General features: G+C 43.0%; 2 protein-coding genes and 1 gene segment (V, D, J or C); all 3 read right to left on the bottom strand.

Annotated features, from left to right (window-relative positions):
* LOC309330922 (immunoglobulin lambda-1 light chain-like) overlaps positions 1-21969 on the bottom strand; it is a 110061-nt gene that overhangs the window by 3248 nt on the left and 84844 nt on the right. The window contains exon 3 of one of the 3 annotated variants that reach the window (XM_081842874.1): positions 2233-2267. In XM_081842874.1, coding sequence (XP_081699000.1) covers positions 2233-2267 — 35 coding nt within the window. Of the gene's footprint in view, positions 1-1759; positions 1784-2232; positions 2271-21969 lie in introns of all 3 variants that reach the window. The other 2 variants (XM_081842876.1, XM_081842875.1) reach the window with 2 other exon arrangements.
* The window catches only part of LOC309330920 (immunoglobulin lambda-1 light chain-like), a 117275-nt gene that overhangs the window by 22653 nt on the left and 72653 nt on the right, over positions 1-21969 (bottom strand). The window lies entirely within an intron of this gene.
* The window catches only part of LOC309330912 (immunoglobulin lambda-1 light chain-like), a 34828-nt gene continuing 19180 nt past the window's right edge, over positions 6322-21969 (bottom strand). Inside the window, exons 3-4 of the V gene segment in view lie at positions 11456-11493; positions 6322-6881 (exon numbers count right to left, since the gene is read on the bottom strand).

The raw sequence follows: 21969 nt of genomic DNA, 5'->3' as shown, positions 1-21969 counted from the left end.
TATAATAATAATAATAATAATAATAATAATAATAATAATAATAATAATAATATGATTTCAACCATTGTCACAGAAAAAGAACAAGCACCTCTGAATAAGGTATCCTATTGGCAAGTGTTGTAGTCAGGTAACAGGGATACGTTAATGGGTCAATTTTAGTTTCTTATTTTCCTGGGCTTAAGTTCCGTTTCCCATGTTTTCAAATCAGTTTATATTCACCATCTTTTTCCCCAACATGCACACATTTCCAAGCTGATTTACCCCTCTTTGTATAGATCCATTTGCACAACCCATTTAAAACAGGATCAAAGCACTCTAAATAGTCATGGCTTCCCCCAAAGAACTCTGGGAACGGTACTTTGGAAAGGTTGAGGAGGGATTTTAAGATCCCTCTATTCCCGTCACAGAGCTACAATTCACAGAATTCCCACGGGAGACAAATTGATTGTTAAACCCCTCTGGGTCTGAAGATGTCACAACGGTCTGAAGAGCTCCCTGGGCTTTCTCCCTTTTAATGCTTGGCTTATAATGATCAGTATCATTTATATACCTATTTGTAAATCTGCCTATATTTATATTTACATTAGGATTAATGGAATATTCTTATTGCCAGTGCCAGCTTGCTTTACTCCAAACAGGACTAGTATTAGATACAACCTAGTGTCTTTGGCTTTGCTCCTTCCTTTTATACTTGCAAATAAAAATAAAAGTACCCACATATTTTTCCCCCAGTGAGACCAACATTAAGTTTAGGGTGTGAGAATTGAGACTAAAGAAATAGGGAAATTGGTTAATTCTCTCTCCTGCTGTGCCTCTATTTCAGTTAAAAAATGAAACTTGTTGCATTTGATTCCATCATGCCCCTTAAATCTCAGGTGATTTTTCTAGATATATCAGTTTAGATCTCTCTTAGCCTTCTTGCAAAACCCTCACTTCAACTTTTTCCTAAAAACCCATTCAGTTTTGCTGAAATATGTAGACTGTGGTTTACATTTTACGTGGCTACATTTAACTATCAACAAAATGTTGAACATCTTCAGATTTTTATTTTAAAAGTCATTTGGGAGCCTGCGCCTGTGGAATACTGAGTTTGACAAAACAAAAAACAGTTCTTTTGAACAGAATCTGTTCTATGATTCTAGATAGGGAGACCCAAAATAGAAAAAGTAAAGAGAGCCACATTAGTTCCTAAGAAAAATTCAGAAATCTACAGTAGGACTATACATTTATAAACCCAGCCCAAATGTCACAGGGCAGTCTTCAAGTTTATCAGTTCTCCAGAATGATCTGGAAAGCTGAGATTCTCCACACTATTTTATTACATTTTGGTTGGTCTCTATGGATTTTGGAGCACCATTAGAAACTGATTCAACCTTCCTCATAAATCATATTGGGTACCTGGAAGGAACACTACAACTCAAATTTACTTTTCTACCATCTTTTCCACCCAACAGTAAGATTATGTCAAGGTTAGCCAGGAAGGGGAATTTGATAGAAACATTTTCAAAGATTGTCACAATGACCGACCAATAATTTCCCAGTGTTATTGAGGAGAGAAGAGGCACGTAAAACAGATTTGCGACATCCTGCTCTGGCTAGGATTACAAATACAGTTTCTATTAAAGGCTCGTTGTAAACTAAACAACAGAAACCCTAAAGTCAGCTTTACAGTCAGAGAAGGAAAAGAGGGCAAAAATGATGGAAAAGTTAGAATATAGTCACAGGTATGGAAAGGGTTGTGATAAATTCAGTGACTTACCTGTGACAGTCAGGTGGGTCCCTCCTCCGAAGACATACCACAGTGACACAAAGCTGTACAAAAACCTGCTGTTCCTTCACAAGGCCATTGACAACTATCCCATATGGGATTAGTGTGGGTAATAGGACAACTTCTGTTTTACTTACAGTGACATTACAGCTCAGTTTTATTTTTTTACCATCTTTAGCATCCAATGGTTCAGCCACCAAGGCTATTTTGATATATGTCACAAGGACCTAGACTAAGGAAAAGAAATCCCCGTCCACCCCTAACTTTCCAGTGTTATTGAGGAGAGAAGAAACCTGCAAAATGGGTTTGCACAATTCAGCTCTGGCTAGGATTTCAAATACCGTTTATAGTAAATTCTCATTGCAAAGTAAATGACAGCCGGAGAAGGAAAAGAGGGCAAAAGTGATGGAAAAGTTAAAATATTGCCACAGGTGTGGAAAGGACTGATAAATTCAGGGACTTACCAAGGACAGTCAAGTGAGTCCCTCCTCCGAAGACGAACCACAGTGACACACAGCTTGACAAAAACCTGCTGTTCCTTCACAATGCGACAACTATCCCATTTGGGAATAGAATGGGCAGTAGGAGAACTGCTATTGTCCTTACGGTATACATAGGTAAAGGTAAAGAGACCCCTGACCATTAGGTCCAGTCGTGACCAACTCTGGGTTTGTGGCGCTCATCTCGCTTTACTGGCCGAGGGAGCCGGCGTACAGCTTCCAGGTCATGTGGCCAGCATGACTAAGCCGCTTCTGGTGAACCAGAGCAGCGCACGGAAACACCGTTTACCTTCCCGCCGGAGTGGTACCTATTTATCTACTTGCACTTTGATGTGCTTTCAAACTGTTAGGTTGGCAGGAGCAGGGACGGAGCAACGGGAGCTCACCCCATCACGGGGATTCGAACCGCCGACCTTCTGATCGGCAAGTCCTAGACTCTGTGGTTTAACCCACAGCGCCACGGTGGCACATTTCCCCCCAATTCTGAAGAAGTTTATTTTTAATAGATTTATAAGCTGCTTTCCCCAGAAATCCAATGTTTCATAAAGCGGTATACAAACACCAGTCAAAACAAGGAGTTCAAATACAGTTTTAGAGAATGCTTAGAGTCAATGGCACATGCAATGAAATATTGTACATAGCAGTATGTTTGGGAAGAAAAATGTCATACTTACCTGGCTCATCTCTGGGCAAGGCGGATACAGTCTGTGCTGAGTATCTGGAAGAATCTCTGGCCTTCCAAGTAGTTCTGTTCCAAGTTATTCATTTCTAAATGTAAGGAGTATTATAGATGGATTTCTCTGGTCCATGGGAAGCCACTGTGGTGCCCTTCAGTTCCTGTGGACTACAACTCCTATCGTTCCTAAGCATTGACCATCCTAACTGTGGATGATCGGCATTGTAGTTCAAAAGATCTGGAAGCCACCATGTTGCCTACCTCTGCTTTAGTCATCCTAACTAGATCTCTATAGGAGAACCAAACCATTGATACCACTGCCTTATTTTGTGCAGCAGATGTTGGCCCTGTTTTTTACAAGAGGCCTCACAAGTGAATTAATCTGTAAGCAGTGAAGCTTTGTCTTCTTATAAATTACCGTAAACTCAATGCACTGGAGCTTAAATATGAACTTCCCTAATCAGCTACAGGTATGTTTCAGAGAAACCAGTTATCACTGATTTTTAAAAATGAGCTTGTTATTGAGTTTTGAGAGGTGCCAATGAATTTCATTTATTCAGGGTGAAACAGAGATGTTTCCACTGATGCATAATCTGGCACTTAGGATTTGTGGGTAGAAGAAAACTCTCGATTGCTTCTATGGCTTCTGACTTCTCTCATTTGCACACTGTCCAACTTCCTGTGTAAAATAACGCAGGCCTGGGAAGTTTCCCTTCAAATGTATTTCGATCAGAATTGCACTGCACCATGGATTTGTGGTCAGCATGGATTTCATAGATAAAAGCCAACAGGAGCAGACTTCTGCAAAGCCGATACTCACAAACTGATTGTTTTTATTATTCTTATTTATGTATCTCATTTGAGTGGCAATTAGTTCCAAGGTAGAGTGTTTACCTGCTGAACCATCCATGAGGTTCAGCCATGGTCACCTGGTCAGCAAGGTACCTTGGACCACGTCTGCTTACATATGTTCAGGCCTAAATAACAGCAGGTACACATGAAACGCTGCCTGTGGCAAATTGGGCTCCTTTGGAAGGAAGGACGGCATAGACAGACTATAATAAACAAATGATGCTGTGGAAGACCTCTTTGAAAAATTGTAGATGTGCATTTCGATCATAATTGCCCTGTTGTGTGTGTTTGTAGTAGTCCATCGTAGGCAGAAACTGGGGGAGATGCAGTGGGGGCTGCTGCTCATTGTTATGGGGGTGAATCTGTGAGCATGAGGCATGGAATGGAAGACAACTTTGGTCAAGAGAACTCTGGCTTAAGTAGGGTCCAGTTGGATGCTGAGGAGAGGTGAGATGCAGCAGCTGGAGAACTTTGAGAGTGAAGGGGAGGAAGCTGACCCTCCATGGACGAGTTGGAAATAAAAAAGTGGGAGCTGGCTAAGGAGAGACCTGCTTGCTGAGCTGGTGTAAATCCTCACCATTTGATGCTCCCTGACATTTGATACCCATCATAGGTTCACTCCCTGGTGCCCTGAGTACCCACAAAATTCCCCATGAAGGGGCCGGGCACCCACAAATTTCTGTGCCAGGGCCATGATCACTTCATTGCACCTACGGTGCCAGACAGCCACATTTGCGGAGTCAAGTTGGCATTCCTGGTACCCATTGTGTACATATGGCTCAGAAGCAGCCATAAACATCTTGCAAGGACATGGGTATTTTCCTCTCTCTCCCTTTCCCCCTGTCAGGTTGCTGTCAGCAGCTCCTGGCTGGTTGCCCAGGAAAGTATAAAAACAAGGAAAGGTTTCTTAGAGTCCTTTTTTATTTTAATATTACAGAGAGAAGCTATAGAACCCACCCTCTTGGATAATGGTGTTCTCCTGAGTGAATCTCCACCCTCCATCTCTCCCACTTCCTCTTTCATCATCACTTCTATAGGTGATGCAACGTGCCCTCTGTCTTTGAGCTCTTTGATCTCCTACTTTTAAGGCTTGCGGGTTCTGGGAGATGGAGGGTCTGGGATGCTTTCTAAAGACACCGTGTCAGCTAGCTGCCATTCTGGTCCTGTCCCCTTCTCTCCCATTATTTCCCAACTTCCACCCTCCTTTGCCTTTGAGCTGTGACCTCCCTCAAACCCCTGTTCTAGATCTATACAGTGGTACCTCAGGTTACATACGCTTCAGGTCACAGATGCTTCAGGTTACAGACTCCGCTAACCCAGAAATAGTGTTTCAGGTTAAGAACTTTGCTTCAGGATGAGAACAGAAACCGTGCTCCGGCGGTGCGGCAGCAGCGGGAGGCCCCATTAGCTAAAGTGGTGCTTCAGGTTAAGAACAGTTTCAGGTTAAGAACGGACCTCCGGAATGAATTAAGTACTTAACCCGAGGTACCACTGTACTGTCTTCCTCTTCTTCCTCCCTGGAGGGGTCAGGAAGGGGAGGGGGTCTCCACCATTCCTCCTCTGCCCAGTCCCTGACACCCCGCCGGATAGCCTAATTCAAATAGGAGTGCGCAGAAAGCTGGGAACAAGGTGTGCTGTGGCATTTTCTTCATGGGCGACATACCTTGTGACAGTAATGTGCATAAAACTGGGAAATGCATTTTTATGGTGTAGGCAGGGTGACTGCAATCTGATGGAGGAAACAGGAAGCTTACCAAAATCCTCTCCCATAGCTGTTGCTTTATGCCAGGGTTGGACCCTGCAGATGCTGTGGGACTCCAGCTTGCATCCCACTCAGCCAACATGGCCAATGGTCAGGGATGATGGGAATTATAACAACGCAAGGGCCACAGGTGAGTCACAAGGTAGAAAGATTTCTACCTTTACTCCATGTCTGCTGATTTAGTGGGTATATTGATAAGGTATCGGCTAAAAGCTTCCCAGTGATTATGGAATTTTATTTTATTATATTTTATCTTATCTTATACTCAGGAGAAACCCGTGATTTTAATTCACTAGAGCCTAGAACCTCTTTATTAAACATCGTGAATGCAATGAGTGATTCACTGACTGGAAGGAAGAACATGTCAGATTGTAAGTGATGTTTGGGAATGTTTGAAATACCCCCCCCCCCGAAATGAATCTGGGGTGCATCCCGAACCGAAATTGACCTTTTCCATTTCTCAGGACCTAAATTGGTAGGTAGGACTAAGAGAGAACCCTGCCTGATCTCCAGGAAAGCCACATCCCACCAGTGTAGAAAATGCCCACCTAGATGGCCCACTGGGCTGACTTGGGAGAAGGCCAATTCCTATGTTTCCACGAAATCACACTGCTTTTACCACTGCTGCTACCAGCTGTCGACCTGAGCTGAGTGCATTTTGGCAGAGTAACAGCAGACTTCCTTCTGTAATATGACAGGAAAGCATGACTACAACCTGCTTGAAGGAGATGGAATAAATAAGTTGGTCAAGAAAAAACACTGGTGAAATGTATGACATTTTATTAATTTGCTAACATTATAAGCCAACATACAAAGGAGATTCCAGGGAGAAGAGGAAGGGAGGAGGTGTGGGGAGGGGAACGACATAGGAAGGAAACCAGGCTGAATGGATCAACGTAGCATTAGAGGAAATCAGAGAATAAACTTGGCCCCCTTGAACATGAAAGGACTCTTTCTTCTCGGCTTCTGGAGGCACGAGGAACTCATCAGACCCATCCAGCCTTTAGGCACAGTCCAATCTCCTCACCACCTTCTCAACGGTCTTCCCATCATGCGTCACTTTGCAGGTGACTGTCTCATAGCTCTCCCAGTCGGACTTTTTCATGCTGAGGTAGCTGCTGGCCGCGTACTTGTCATTCAGCTTGGTGGGCGTGGTTGTCTCCACCCCAGAGGAGATGGTGGCGCCATCAGCCTGCCAGGTAACTTGGACAACGCCTGGGTAAAAGCCATCCATGAGACACACCGCGGTGGCTTTGTCTGAGCTCTTCAGTTCTTCTGGGGATGGTGGGAAGACGTTCACTGTTGGAGGTACTGTTGGCTGACCTGGAAGTCAAGGGGAAATCTGGTTAAGTGTCGTGTCTCAGGGGGGTATTAAATATTTGACACATGTAATAATTTATTTGATGTCATAAAGGAAGTACTATCTGACTCTATTCCCCAAAGTTGTGTCCTGAAATGTTTTGTAAGGACATTTGACTATCTGGAAACCATGACTTGTTGATGTCAATCTCCTCCAAAAGCTTTTCTTCTCCCCCAGCCTCAAGAAACTTTGTAATACTGTTGCTTGTGAAGCCTTCTTCACTGTTTAACTGCTATTATGCATTATATATTCTCAGAGTGCCCCACCATTTAATATATCATATGGATGTATCCTAAAAGATTTATTGTGCTCCATATGATAGTGATGTCAGAAACTGGGAGCTGCCATTTAAATTTCCCATAATGCTCCTGCATTACTCTGAGGCACTGTGAGCAAATTTAAATGGTGGCTCCTGGAACCATCTATTTTTAGAAAGAGGAATCATTGAGCTGTAAGTTGGACTAGGTGTGGTTGAAGGCCCCTTTGATCTCTTCATGATTCTCCGAAAATTGCCAAGGGGAACTGAACCTTAATGCTTCATAGCACAGAAAATATTGTTGTGCAATATACACATAATTTAACCTGTATCTTTTGGTCTATGAAGCAACACAGCCATTCTTGGCACCCTTGAGCTGCGGTGATCTGTAAGAGGAAGAGTTTATTCAGAGATTTCTCCTTCTCATTACAGTGCATGAGTCTGGTTGGGAATATCTGCAACTAGAATACAATAATGCACATGGGAGGGAGTTGTAGATCATACGTCTATGCTAATGGGAGAGGCTACAGAACATGGTTTCCATGCAAAAGGTCTTGGGGTCATAGTCTGACATTTCTAGGGCTTTGAAAAACTTCCTGAACTTCTGTCCTTTCATCTCCGCTCTATAAAATATTGATGAGTTAAAACCAATTAACACAAAGATAAAACAAAGTTAAGACTAATTTAGAAACTGGAGAGCTGCTTAGCAACTGGGATATACATTCCCTGCCTGATATGCACTTTTAAACTCACATATTTATACTGACAGCCATAGCAAAGGAGAGATCTACAAAGCACCTTATTTGTTGTTGTACACGTGGCGAACTATCATTGTCAGGAGTGCCAACTTGGCCCCACAACTGTGGGTGCCCCGGGCCATGGGTGCCATGCAGCGTCCATGGCCCTGGAACAGAAATTCGTGGGTGCCTGGTCTGTTCATGGGGAAATTTGTGGGTGCTCAGGCACCAAGGGCCCCAGGGCGTCAGCACCTATGTTCAATGCGCATAAGTATTTTAAAGAATATACAATGAGCCTTTCTAGATGTGGTCAAAAGTAGGGTTGGCATATTCCAACAGTAGGGTTGCCTTTTTGTTTTTCAAAGTTTTTGAGCTTTTGGGGGAACGAAGAAGAAGAGTTTGGATTTGATATCCCGCTTTATCACTACCCAAAGGAGTCTCAAAGCAGCTAACATTCTCCTTTCCCTTCTTCCCCCACAACTAACACTTGTTGAGGTGAGTGGGGCTGAGAGACTTCAGAGAAGTGTGACTGGCCCAAGGTCACCCAGCAGCTGCAGGTGGAGGAGCGGGGAAGTGAACCCAGTTCATCAGATTACGAGTCTAGTGCTCTTAACCACTACACCACACTGGCTCTCCATTTTGGACTTCTTTTTCATTTTTTAAAGCATTATTCTAAAAAATAAAATAAAAGAATTGCCCTAGTTGCCATACACCGCAGCAAAAATATGCCCGGATGCCATTTTGGAAGTCCGATTCCCAGACTTTGACAACAGAGCCCATGTCATTTGACAATCTGAGAGCTACACTGCTCCATGCACTTTTGATTCCTAGCAACTGCTGTTGAGAGACAGCCTCCAAGAATGGATAGAGAACATAGCATTAAAACAGTAGAAGAGTTCAGCTGGATGAGGACTGCAAAGGCCTATCTAGTCCTCTGTTCTGCTCTCACAGTGGTCAGCCTGATGTCTATGGGACGCTCGCAAGCAGGAACAGAGGGCAGAAGCCCCCTCCCCAATTGGGAGTCCAAGCAACGGCCATTTTTGCCCGCTGAGAGGGTCATTTGGGGGGGATGAGGCAGTGCTTCACTTTTGTGAACAAGCCTTAGCTCCAAATTCAGAGGATAAAGATCCCTGAGGTGAAATCCATTCCAGTTTTGTGAAGACACTATCTATGAACATAGAAAGGGGGAGAGGATTTTCTCTGGTTTCCCCTCGTTGCCAGCTGCCTCACACTGTTCAGAAGGTCCCACAACCCCCTGGACTGGATCTCAAAGGTTGGAGGACCACACTTGGATAGGGAAAATTAGAGAAAAATCTGCCCCCTTCTCAAATGTCAACAGATGTCTCCACTGAAAGCAGAAGGGGAGCATTGGTTTTTATCCATATTTTTTTTTAAAAAAAGCAATCATCATAATAAAATGATTTCAACCATGTTACAAGAAAAAGACGAACAAGCAACTCTGAACAAGTCATCTTACTGGCATGTGTTGTCGTCAGGTAATGGGGAAGCGTTAATCCTCTCTATTATAGTTTCTCATTTTATTGCGCTTAAGTTCAATTCCCCATGTTTTCAAATCAATTTAAGGTTTCTTTTTTGGTCCTCACAAAATGTTCACCAGTTTTTCTCCCAACACATAGCACATATATTTACAATCAGTTTTACCTTTCTTTGTACAGCTTCATTTGCACCGTACAAAAAGTGCAAGGTTTTTATCGGGGATAATTAGAATAAAATCTATCATTTGATTAATGATGTAAAACCCCAAAATGTCTTTTCTATAGTTAAGTTTTTACCTCTATCTTCAGTACATTTTATTTTATTTTATTGCTACGGCTAGTGGCTGATTCAAATAAAGATTTGACCATCTATCATCTATCTATCTATCATCTACCTATCTATCTACCATCTACCATCTACCATCTACCATCTACCATCTACCTATACATTTAAAGCAGGCTCAAAGCACTCTAAACAGTCATGGCTTCCCCCATTAGAGCCCTGGGAACTGTGGTTTGGAAAGGTTACTGAGAGATTTTAGGATCCCCCTATTCTCCTCACGCAGCTATAATTTTCAGAGTTCCCACGGGAGACAGATTGATTGCTGAACCCCTCTTGGTCTGAAGATCTTGTCGTAATCTGAAGACCACCAGCCCTGGTGCTTTCTCCCTTTTAGTGCATGGCTTATAACCATCAGTCTCATTTAGGTACCTATTTGGACATGTGGACATGCCTATATTAATGGATTAATGGAATATTCTTATTGTTAATGTCATCTGGGTTGCACCCAACTCAGTATTAGTCCATGCAGACCAACTGAAATGAATGGAGTTAAATTTGTTCATTTCAGCAGGTCTACTCTGAGCAAGGATTAGCATGGGTGCAGCCCATGTTTTTTCCTTCCTTCCTTCTTTCTTTTTTTGTTATATTTACCAAGAAGATATTCTGAAAGAAAGAAAGAAAGAAAGAAAGAAAGAAAGAAAGAAGCATATATATTTTTCCAGTGGGACCAACAGTAAGTCTGGGATGCAGCAACTGAGACTAGGGAATTACATTAATAATCTTTACTGCTGTGCCTCTACTTCAATTAATAAATTAAGCCTGTGCAGTTGATTTAACAGCAAATGAAAAAGTCAGGAGATCTGATTATCAATCTCATGGGTTAGGTTGCTTTCAACCTTCTGATGCACTGTGAATTGCAAAGTGGTCACTTCTGTTTGTTCCCAAACCCCATTCAGTTCTGCTGAAATTTTATGCACAGAGTTGACCCTGGTTCCCATTTCAGATGATTTCATTTTGTGTTGTAGAATGCAGAGAGTCCTGGTTCTCTTAGATTGGGAACATGTTGCTCTGAACTGCAGAGCTATCTAGAAGCAGAATCTATTCTATTCCTCTGCTTATGAAGTCCCAAAATGAAAATACAAAATTAGAAAAAGTAAAGGGAGCTACATTAGAAAAAAACACACAGCCCAGATCCAACCATTTTATAAAGTGGGCCAAAATGTCACAATGTAAGGTGCAAGTGTTTAGGCCCTCCAGAATGGAGATTTCTGGAAACCCGAAATGCTTCACGCTATTTTGTGACATTTTGGTTGGTGTATTGCTTTAATGTGAGCTTTGGAGCACAATTCGGGGATTATCCAAACTGCCCTTAATTCATATTGGCTACCTGGAATAGATTCACTTCTCTGCTATCTTTAGCATCCACCAGTAAAATTATGTCTGAGTTTAGCCAGCACGGAGATTTGCAAAAAATGATTTCCAAAGACAGTCACATTGACCTAGACTAAGGAAAAGAATTTCCCACCCAGCCTGAAATAACTGTCCAATGTTCTTGAGGAAAGAAGAGGCAGGTAACATGGTTTTGCAATATCCCGTTCTGGCTAGGATTACAAGTACATTTTCTATGAAAGGCTCATTGTAAAATAAACAACAAATGCCCTAAGGTCAGGTTTACAGTCAGAGAAGGAAAAAAGGGCAAAAACGATGGAAAAGTTAGAATATTGTCACAGGTATGGAAAAGGTTGTGATAAATTCAGTGACTTACCTGTGACAGTCAGCTGGGTCCCTCCTCCGAAGATCCACCACAGTGACACACAGCTATACAAAAACCTGCTGTCTCTTCACAAGGAGAGACAAGCCATCGACACCTATCCCATTTGGGAATAGAATGGACAACAGGACAACTTCTGTTTTCCTTACAGTGACATATTTCCCCCCTATTTCTTAAGAAGTTTTAAAAAAATTATAAGCCACTTTTCCAAGAGATTGAATGTTTCATAAAGTGGTGGACGAAAACAAAACAAAACAAAAAAGCAGTACAAAGGAGCCATCTTTTAAATAGAGTCAATGGAACATACAGTGGTATCTTGGTTCTCAAACTTAATCCATTCTGGAAGTCTGTTCCAAAACCAAAGCATTCCAAAACCAAGGCGTGCTTTCCCATAGAGAGCAATGCAAAACGGATTAATCTGTTCCAGACTTTTAAAAACAACCCCTAAAACAGCAATTTAACATGAATTGTACTATGTAACAAGACCATTGATCCATAAAATGAAAGCAATAACCAATGTACTGTACTATAAAATAAATAAGACAGCATTGTAGATGATAAAAAATTAAATTATTATTATTTTCTTACCTGCACTGATGATAGTCATTGTTTGGATGGGGGACTGTTATCCATTTCCGCAGTCACACCATCAGTCAATCAATCAATCAAACAATCAATCAGTAGCTGAACTAGGTTCCACGCAGTCACAAAAACAAATGAACTGGAAAAGCCTCAAAAACAAAAATGGAAAATAAATACAAAAACAAAAGTGCCAAACTTAATCTGTTCCAGAAGTCTGTTCGAAAACCAAGGCACAGCTTCTGATTGGTGCAGGCACCCCAGAAACAATAACCAACAGCCACATTTGACGTTCGGTTTCCCAAAAACGTTCAAAAACCAGAACACTTACTTTCGGCGTTTGAGAACCAAGGCGTTTGAGAACCAAGGTATCACTGTACAATTAAAAATATAGTTAACGGTGTTTTGGAAGAAAGATGACATAATGACCTGGTTCACCCGTGGGAGCAGCATTCCTGAATTCTGTCTGGCAGCCAGAAGACTCTCAGGTCTTCCAAGGAGTTCTGTTGCCCATTATTTTTCTCTTGATGTTGGGAGTGCGATGGATGAGTTCCTTTGGTCCACCAGTAGCCAAGGCAGTGCCCTCCATGTGACTGCAACCCCCTTCATCCCTGACCATAGGCCACCCTAATTGTGGATTATGGGAGTTGTAGTCCAAACACTTAGAAGGTTACCAGGACTTTGCCACTTCAGTTTGGTCTCTGGAGGAGAATCCAAGAATTGGTACCACTGTCTCATTTAGTCCAGAAGATGTTGGCTCTGTTTCTGACAAGAGGCCTCGCAACTGAATCAGTCTGGAGGCAGTGAAGCTTTCTTTGTGCCACAATAGTTTTTTTTTATAAATTAAACTCAATGCACTAGACCGTTCTTTGGAGTTCAAGTATGAACTTCCTTAATTAGCTTCTAGTATGTCTCAGAGAAAACACTTATCACAGGTTTAAAAAAATGAACTTGTACATTGAGTTCTGAAAGCTGCTGCTGAATTTCATTTATTCAGGGTGAAATACATATGCTTCCATTAATGCACAATCCTGCACTTCAAATTTGCAGATAGAAGAAAACTCCATTGCTTCTATGGGTCTCTGCCTGGTCTTTGACAACAATAAGGAATGATGGATTGATCTGTGGGTTCTGACTTCTCTCCCTTGCACACTGTCCATTTTTTGGCCTGCTAGCATTATTTATTCTGTGGTTCTTGTGATGAAGAGTGAATCATAGAATCATAGAATCATAGAGTTGGAAGAGACCACAAGGGCCATCGAGTCCAACCCCCTGCCAAGCAGGAAACACCATCAGAGCACTCTTGACATATGGTTGTCAAGCCTCTGCTTAAAGACCTCCAAAGAAGGAGACTCCACCACACTCCTTGGCAGCAAATTCCACTGTCAAACAGCTCTTACTGTCAGGAAGTTCTTCCTAATGTTTAGGTGGAATCTTCTTTCTTGTAGTTTGGATCCATTGCTCCGTGTCCGCTTCTCTGGAGCAGCAGAAAACAACCTTTCTCCCTCCTCTATGTGACATCCTTTTATATATTTGATCATGGCTATCATATCACCCCTTAACCTCCTCTTCTCCAGGCTAAACATGCCCAGCTCCCTTAGCCGTTCCTCATAAGGCATCGTTTCCAGGCCTTTGACCATTTTGGTTGCCCTCCTCTGGACACGTTCCAGTTTCTCAGTGTCTTTCTTGAACTGTGGTGCCCAGAACTGGACACAGTACTCCAGGTGAGGTCTGACCAGAGCAGAATACAGTGGCACTATTACTTCCCTTGATCTAGATGCTATACTCCTATTGATGCAGCCCAGAATTGCATTGGCTTTTTTAGCTGCCGCGTCACACTGTTGGCTCATGTCAAGTTTGTGGTCAACCAAGACTCCTAGATCCTTTTCACATGTACTGCTCTCAAGCCAGGTGTCACCCATCTTGTATTTGTGCCTCTCATTTTTTTGTGCCCAAGTGCAATACTTTACGTTTCTCATTGTTAAAATTCATCTTGTTTGTTTTGGCCCAGTTCTCTAATCTGTCAAGGTCGTTTTGAAGTGTGATCCTGTCCTCTGGGGTGTTAGCCGCCCCAGAGGACAGGATCACAGAGTGGTATATAAATCTAATAGATAACAATAACAATGTTTTATGCAAGTGCGTTTTGATCAGAACGGCACTGCACCATGGATTTTGTAGTCAGCCCCATGGATTTCATAGATAGAAACCAATAGGAGTAGACTTTTGAAAAGACTTCTCAGAAGACGGCTATCACAAACCCATTGCTTTCTGATTTATCCCACTCTTTTGAGTGGCCACTGCTTCCAGGGTAGAGAGATTCAAAATACATGGGGCAGCATCCATGGGGTTCAGCAGTCCGTGTTCTCATCCTCAATTTCTTTGTATGCTGCTTTTCCAAAGTTGAAACCATGCTCAAGTACCGTACTTCTCTTCCTTAGCCTGGACCACGTTTGCTGGCACTGAGACCTAGTAAACAGCTGGTGTACATGGCCTGATGGCCATTGCCATTCTGGGCTTCTTTGGGAGGAAGGCCAGAGTACAAATCCGATAAAAACAAACAACAAACAAGCAAATAAATGAATGAATAAATAATACTGCAAAAGGGCCTGTCTAAAGCATTGTAGGTGTGCATTTTGACAGCAAAGACGCCTGCTTCTTGGGAGAAAAGTAATGACAAACCTAGACAGCATCTTAGAAAGCAGAGACATCACCTTGCCAACAAAGGTCCGTATAGTTAAAGCTATGGTTTTCCCAGTAGTGATGTATGAAAGTGAGAGCTGGACCATAGAGAAGGCTGATCGCCAAAGAATTGATGCTTTTGAATTATGGTGCTGGAGGAGACTCTTGAGAGTCCCATGGACTGCACGAAGATCAAACCTCTCCATTCTGAAGGAAATCAGCCCTGAGTGCTCACTGGAAGGACAGATCCTGAAGCTGAGACTCCAATACTTTGGCCACCTCATGAGAAGAGAAGACTCCCTGGAAAAGACCCTGATGTTGGGAAAGATGGAGGGCACAAGGAGAAGGGGACAACAGAGGACGAGATGGTTGGATAGTGTTCTCAAAGCTACCAGCATGAGTTTGACTAAACTGCAGGAGGCAGTGGAAGACAGGAGTGCCTGGCGTGCTCTGGTCCATGGGGTCACGAAGAGTCGGACATGACTAAACGACTAAACAACAACAAATATATGGGCTTGCAGTCCATCGCAGGCAGAAACCTAGGCTGATGCAACATAGACGCACTGGGCATTTGCTCCCTGGTCCCTGCAAGTGGGTTCTCAACTGTAGAGTTGGAAGCATCATCTAGTCTAATCCCCGTGATGTGATGAAGGGAATCCCCAGAGAAACTGCGACTTGAAATGAAGTCAGCTTTGGCCAAGAGAATTCTGGCTCATGATTTAAGAAGTCCCAAATGTGCCCTTTGTGGCGCTCCCTTGGAGCTGATCAGGCAGAAGGCAGGGACACCATCAGCAGGTGGAGTTGGAGACAACAGCAGACAGAGGAAGAGACAACCGGTTCTGATTTCCTCACCCCCCCCCCCGCAAGTCCTACAAGGAAAATAATGAGACTAAGGGGGAGAAATGACAGCCAAGGCCACATTTTAAACTGGCAGGCAGGTGGGGGCTGGCTAAGAACAGGCTAGAGTTGGTGAGACCATGCTCCATTCATTGTGATGGCCCCACCTTCATAGGGGAGATGTTCTGAGCACAGTCAAAAACACCTGACCAACAAGGAGAGACTCCTTTCTAGTTTTCAGGAAGTTTTTGTGGCAATGTCCATCAGGGTAGGAAGATTGGCATTAGTCCAAGTAGCATCTTACAAGGTTCACTGGTGTTTTCCCATTTAGGTTCTGGTCTGAGCCTTGCCTCTTTATGTTCAGAGCTAACTAACAGCTGGTGCCTGGGGAAGGAGGATTAATCTGTAAAATATGGCGCTGATCATATGTTGTTCTGGAGATTGTAAGATGCTATCACCAGCAGTGCAGCCCCCCAGCATTTATCTGACTGTGCCAGCCCTGGTAATATGCAGAACAGAACTGATGGAATGAGGATTGATTTTGACATCGACATCAACCCAATTCAGATCAATTCTGATCTGAAGTTGCATGGCAAGACATTCCCCCAAGAACAAATTCTAGAATGAATGGATGATTCTGAAGGAACCATCCTGTAAAATGTGGATGATTCCTCATAGGGAGGCAATATTGTTTTCTTATGAGTTGAATTTAGGTGTAAGTCTGCCAACAATGAAAGCAGAATTTGCCACTGTTGTCTCTGAAGCATATCTGCTTGTCCAATGTGGGAAACAGGAGACTAGACTAGGTGGGCATTCGGTTTGATCCATCAGGAGAACACTATAGATGTGGAGCTATGGAAAAACCCATGAAAAAAAGGTTTCCCTCCCATTTTTATAGCGTTCTTTTCATTATTTTTTTAAAAAATCAGTAGAATAAGCAGTAAATATATTTCTGGTTTCCCCCCAATTTTTCACTTCCAAGTCTTGACAACTCTGGTCAGGAGTCATCTGACATTCTGAAATTAAAGGGTGAGATGGACCCAAAGTGGTGGTGAGAATTAACATGAGTCAATAAGCAGGTTTCTTATAGAATACCAAATGGTTAAGAGAAGACAGTGCTTTGAGACTCATCCTCCTCTGAAGCAGCCATAGACATCTTTTTAGACCTTTGACAGTTCTCTCTCTTTCCAAATAGCCTCTCACACAAGTTAAAATAGGCTGGGAAGAAGATGGGCTATGGTGTTTCATTTCCTGACCAGCTCATGATAGTACTGTGTAGAAAATTGGGTGGGACTGACTCATGGTATATGTAGGGTGACCACAATCTGGAGGAAGAAACTGGGACTTTACTAATATCCAGCCCCATACTTGTCATTTTAGATCAGGGGGTCTGACCTGTAGGCCCTCCATATGTACCCCACTTATTCAACCTATTCTTAAATGATTTGGCTCATCACTTTGAGGATGTAAATGGACATCCACCGGCATTAGGCCAACATAAAATAAGATTGCTTTTATACACAGATGATATTACAATTCTTTCTCATACTCAGATCAGCCTTAGAAGACTTCTGTACTCGTTTTTTTCTTCCTTCTGCCAGATCAACTCCTTGGGAATTAATTATGAAAAATCTAAAATTATGATAATTTCTCAAAGTTGTCAAATTGTTAAATGGGGACTAGATAATCACCCCATTGACCAGGTAAAATCTTTTGAACACCTAGGGATATTCTACCAGCCAAATTTAAACTTGACAAAAACACGGGCGTTGAATAACAATCCAACTAAAATGTACCACATCTGTGATTCTTCATTTTTTCTTCCTCAGAGGCAACCAGATGGTCTCTGCTGCAATAAATATATTTTAATGCCAACGTCCTTTCTCAGTTATTGTATGGCATTCCAATTTGGATAGAAGCATTTAATAGAGTAGTTGAACGAATTCAAGCCCCATATTTGTCATTTTAGATCAGGGTGTTGACCTATAGGCCCTCCATATACTGTTGGACTCCATATTTCATCACCTCCAGCCAGCATGGTCAAAGACCAGGGAATGTCCAAAACCATCTCAGGGGAAACCAGTTAGTCACAAGCTACAGAGTCTTCCCAATAAATATAGAATGTTCATTTTATATTGTTTTCTCTTATTCTCTCAACAAACCCATGGTTTTAATTCACTGGAGCCTAGTGCACCCTGAGTGCCAGGAGATCTTTCAGGGAGGAGTTGTAATAGTGCAGTTTTGCCCAATGTGGTGGCCTCCACATGACTTGGACTACAACTCCCATCAGCCCAAGCTAGCAAGGCCAACATTCAGATATGATGGGAGTTATAGTCCTAAAATGGGAGGGAATGGGTTTAGACGAAGCTACACATTCTCATGTCTCCTTATAGTTAGTGTTGTTCGCTGCAGCTGGTGCCCTTTGGAACTGGTGGGACAGGGAGACCAAAAGTAGGGAGGGTCAGCGACGGGCAAAGCTATTGGCAGACTGCTTGTGGGAAGGGAGAAAGGTTGGGTGGTTCTGCCTGAGGGCACATGGAGGTTGTTTAGGAGCAGTGCTGCATTAACCCTAATAGACCACCCTCCACAAGGGACATGGAGCACATGGAAGACCAGAGGTGATATTTGGGAATGTTTGAAATAACACCTGAAATGAATCCTAAATCCCCCCCTTTTGTTTCTCTGGAGCTCAATGGGAAGAGAGGAGTAGTGAATTTTCGTTGGGCAAAGGATTTATATGGAGGCATGTTCAGCTAGTTCATTAAAGTGAATAGCAACTTGAGTCAATTCATCGCATCTAATCATACTATAGAGCCCTTAAGTAGCACTGCTCCTGCAGCACTGGAATTTGTTTAGATGCAGCATTGCCTGATGGAAAGGGCTACAGCCCAATGGTAGTCCATCTGTATTGCATCAGGGTGTCCTTGTTTCAATCCCAGATATCTCCATGTAGGATTGGGAGCCTAGTACCTCTTCATTAAACATCCTGAATGCAATGAGTGATCCACTGAGTGGAAGGAAGAACATGTCGGATTGTACGTGATGTTTGGGAATGTTTGAAATACCCACCAGAAATGAATCTGGGATGCATCCTGAACTGAAATTGACCTTTTCCATTTCTCAGGACCTAAATTGGTAGGTAGGACTAAGAGAGAACCCTGCCTGATCTTCAGGAAATCCACATCCCACTGGTGTAGAAAATGCCCACCTAGATAGACCACTTGGTCTGACTTGGGAGAAGGCCGCTTCCTACCTTCCCATGAAATCGCACTGCTTTTACCACTGCATTTTGGCTGAGTAACAACACTCTTCTGTAATAGGACAGGAAACCATGAAAACAACCTGCTTGAAGGAGATGGAATGAAGAAGTGGGTCAAGAAATCACACCGGTGAAATGCATGATATTTTATTAATTTGCTAATATTATAAGCAAAGGAGATTCCAGGGAGAAGAGGAAGGGAGGAGGTGTGGGGAGGGGAATGACATAGGAAGGAAACCAGGCTGGGTGGATCAACGTAGCATTAGAGGAAATCAGAGAATAAACTTGGCCCCCTTGAACATGAAAGGACTCTTTCTTCTCAGCAGCTGGAGGCACGAGGAACTCATCAGACCCATCCAGCCTTTAGGCACAACCCTATCTCCTCACCACCTTCTCAACGGTCTTCCCTTCATGTGTCACTTTGCAGGTGACTGTCTCATATCTCTCCCAGTCGGACTTTATCATGTTGAGGTAGCTGCTGGCCACGTACTTGTCATTCAGCTTGGTGGGCGTGGTTGTCTCCACCCCAGAGGAGATGGGGGTGCCATCAGCCTCCCAGGTAACTTGGATAGTGCCTGGGTAAAAGCCATCCATGAGACACACCGCGGTGGCATTGTCTGAGCTCCTCAATTCTTCTGGGGATGGTGGGTAGGCGTTCACTCTTGGAGGTACTGTTGGCTGACCTGGAAGTCAAGGGGAAAGCTGGTTAAGTGTTGTGTCTCAGCGGAATATTAAATATTTGGCACATATAATAATTTACTTGATTTCATAAAGGAAGCACTAATCTCTATTCCCCAAAGTTGTGTTCTGAAATGTTTTGTAAGGACATTTGACTATCTGGAAGGCATGACTTGTTGATGTCAATCTCCTCCAAAAGCTTTTCTTCTCCCCCAGCCTCAAGACCCTTTGTAATACTGTTGCTTGTGAAGCCTTCTCCTCAACTTAACTACTATTATGCATTATATCTTCTCAGAATGCACTACCATTAAATATATCATATAGATGTTTCCGGATTTATTGTTCTCCATGTGGTGGGGGTGTCAGAAACTGGGAGCTGCTATTTAAATTTCCCATAATTCTCCTGATGTAGCATTACTCTGAGTCACTGTAAGCAAATTTAAATGGTGGCTTCTGGACCCATCTATTTTTAGAAAGTGGATATTTTGCTGTAAGCTCAACTAGGTGGCCTACAAGACCCCTTATGATTCCTTATGATTCTAGCCCACAGTGGCGTAGCGTGGGGGGTGCAGAGGGGGCCGGCAGCACTGGGTGCAACATCTGGGGGGGGCGCGCTCGCACTCGCAGCTCTCTGCCCCCTGCTAAAATCCACGGGTTAGGGGGCGCAAATTACTTGCCTTGCCCCGGGTGCTGACAACCCATGCTACGCCACTGCTAGTCCGCAGTTCTGTGTGCTGGAATTTTTGAAAGGATCTGGTGGCTTTCTGGAAGCCATGCCTTTTCATTTTGGTAGCCTGCCTTCTAGTCCCAAACGTTTTATTCCCCCTGCCAACTTCTAGAAAACGTTTCCCCCAGTTTAATTGTCATTATTTATTATATATTCCCAGAATGCCTGACTTTTTAAATGTACAGCAGATATGTCACCTAAGGTTTCTGATCTTCTCAGAGGTAGATGCCACTCACAGAGAGACAAAACCTTGCCCACACCTCTGATCCATTTTTGCTTAGAGCGTTTATAGTGTTGAGCCTAGTGACCAAAGTGGAATGGGGGTGGAAGGAAGCAAGTGCGATGGTTAAGTCAGATAAATAGTTATGGGCACCTGAAAAGAAGTGGAACGCTTTACTGCCTCTGCATTTGCTAGATATTCTTAGACTCCAGCTCCCATTAGTTGGAGTCCAATAACACCGAGAAGCCCACAGATTCTGCAATCCTGAATGAAAGCCTTTGTCTATCACACTTTCTTTTTAATATTATTGTTCTTCTTGTTGTTGTTGCTATTATTATTATTATTATTAATCAAGCCACCCTGAATCCTATCAGGAAAAAAGGTGTGGTATGAATAAACAAACAAACAAACAAAAAACAAACAAACAAACAGTATAATAAATCATAATCAATGCTTTTTTCGGGGGGGGGGGTGCAGGGGTATGCATACCCCTAAATATTTTGTGAATTTTTGAACTTTTGTCCATTTACTGTATTCATCTTTCCCAATTTGAACTATAAAATGGTGGTTTTCTTCAGTCAAAATGAGAGTACCCCTAAACATTTGTTTTAGAAAAAAAGCACTAATAATAATAATAATAATAATAATAATAATAATAATAATAATAAATCTTGAGGCCATATGCCCTTCGAGGGTATTCTCTTGTGGCCATATGCTGATAGTGGATTGGAACAAAGTCCAAAGTAACAATTGCTTTCTCAAAATCTTCTGTACCATGAAAATAAATAAAAACAGTAATTTCTTTTTTAAGTTCAAAGTGGGGGGGGGATCATCCATTTTCTCTCACACTTTCCACAACACCTCTCTCTTCTCTCCCTCCTTCCCCCTCCCCCTCCACCAGAAGAGGGCCAGATCCTTCTTGCCAGAGGTTTCGCCTTATCACCCACAGAAGGCTTTTGAAATTAGGAAAAGGCTCACAATGGCGTTCCTACTAAGCTTCGTGGACTTGGACATATACCAATAAGAATGGAGGGGAGTCTCCTAACAGCTCACAGCAAAGCTGCCCATGTAGCCGATGGGAGGAGGATGGGTTGGGTTGTGGGTGGCAGCCTCATAGATCAGCAACCTCTGACACCTCCTCTCCGCAAATGTTCCCCCTTCCCTGCTTCACTATGATTCCTGCATTGCAGAGGGTTGGACTAGATAACACACAGGGTCCCTTGCATCCTACATTTCTATGGTTCTGTGATACTCCACCAGCACATAACCAGGTTTTGAACTTGGGGCAATGCACTGACCCAGTCCTCACGGAGGTTGCCTTTGGGGCTGCTGGCAGGAGGCTAGCATGACAGAATGGACCGGCATGTCAAGGAGAAAAGTATGTTCAAAATATTCCCCCCTGCAATGCTAGATTTCTTTGTACATGGATTTTCTTAAAAAGAAGAAGGGGAGGGGGGAACCAAGGAGGAATACAGTGGTACCTCGGGTTAAGAACTTAATTCGTTCTGGAGGTCCGTTCTTAACCGGAA

This window comes from Podarcis erhardii (genome assembly GCF_964252035.2).
Source record: "Podarcis erhardii genome assembly, chromosome: 15".
Classification (NCBI taxonomy): domain Eukaryota; kingdom Metazoa; phylum Chordata; class Lepidosauria; order Squamata; family Lacertidae; genus Podarcis; species Podarcis erhardii.
The sequence above is the reverse complement of the archived record's forward strand: the minus strand, read 5'-3'. Positions and strand labels throughout refer to the sequence as shown.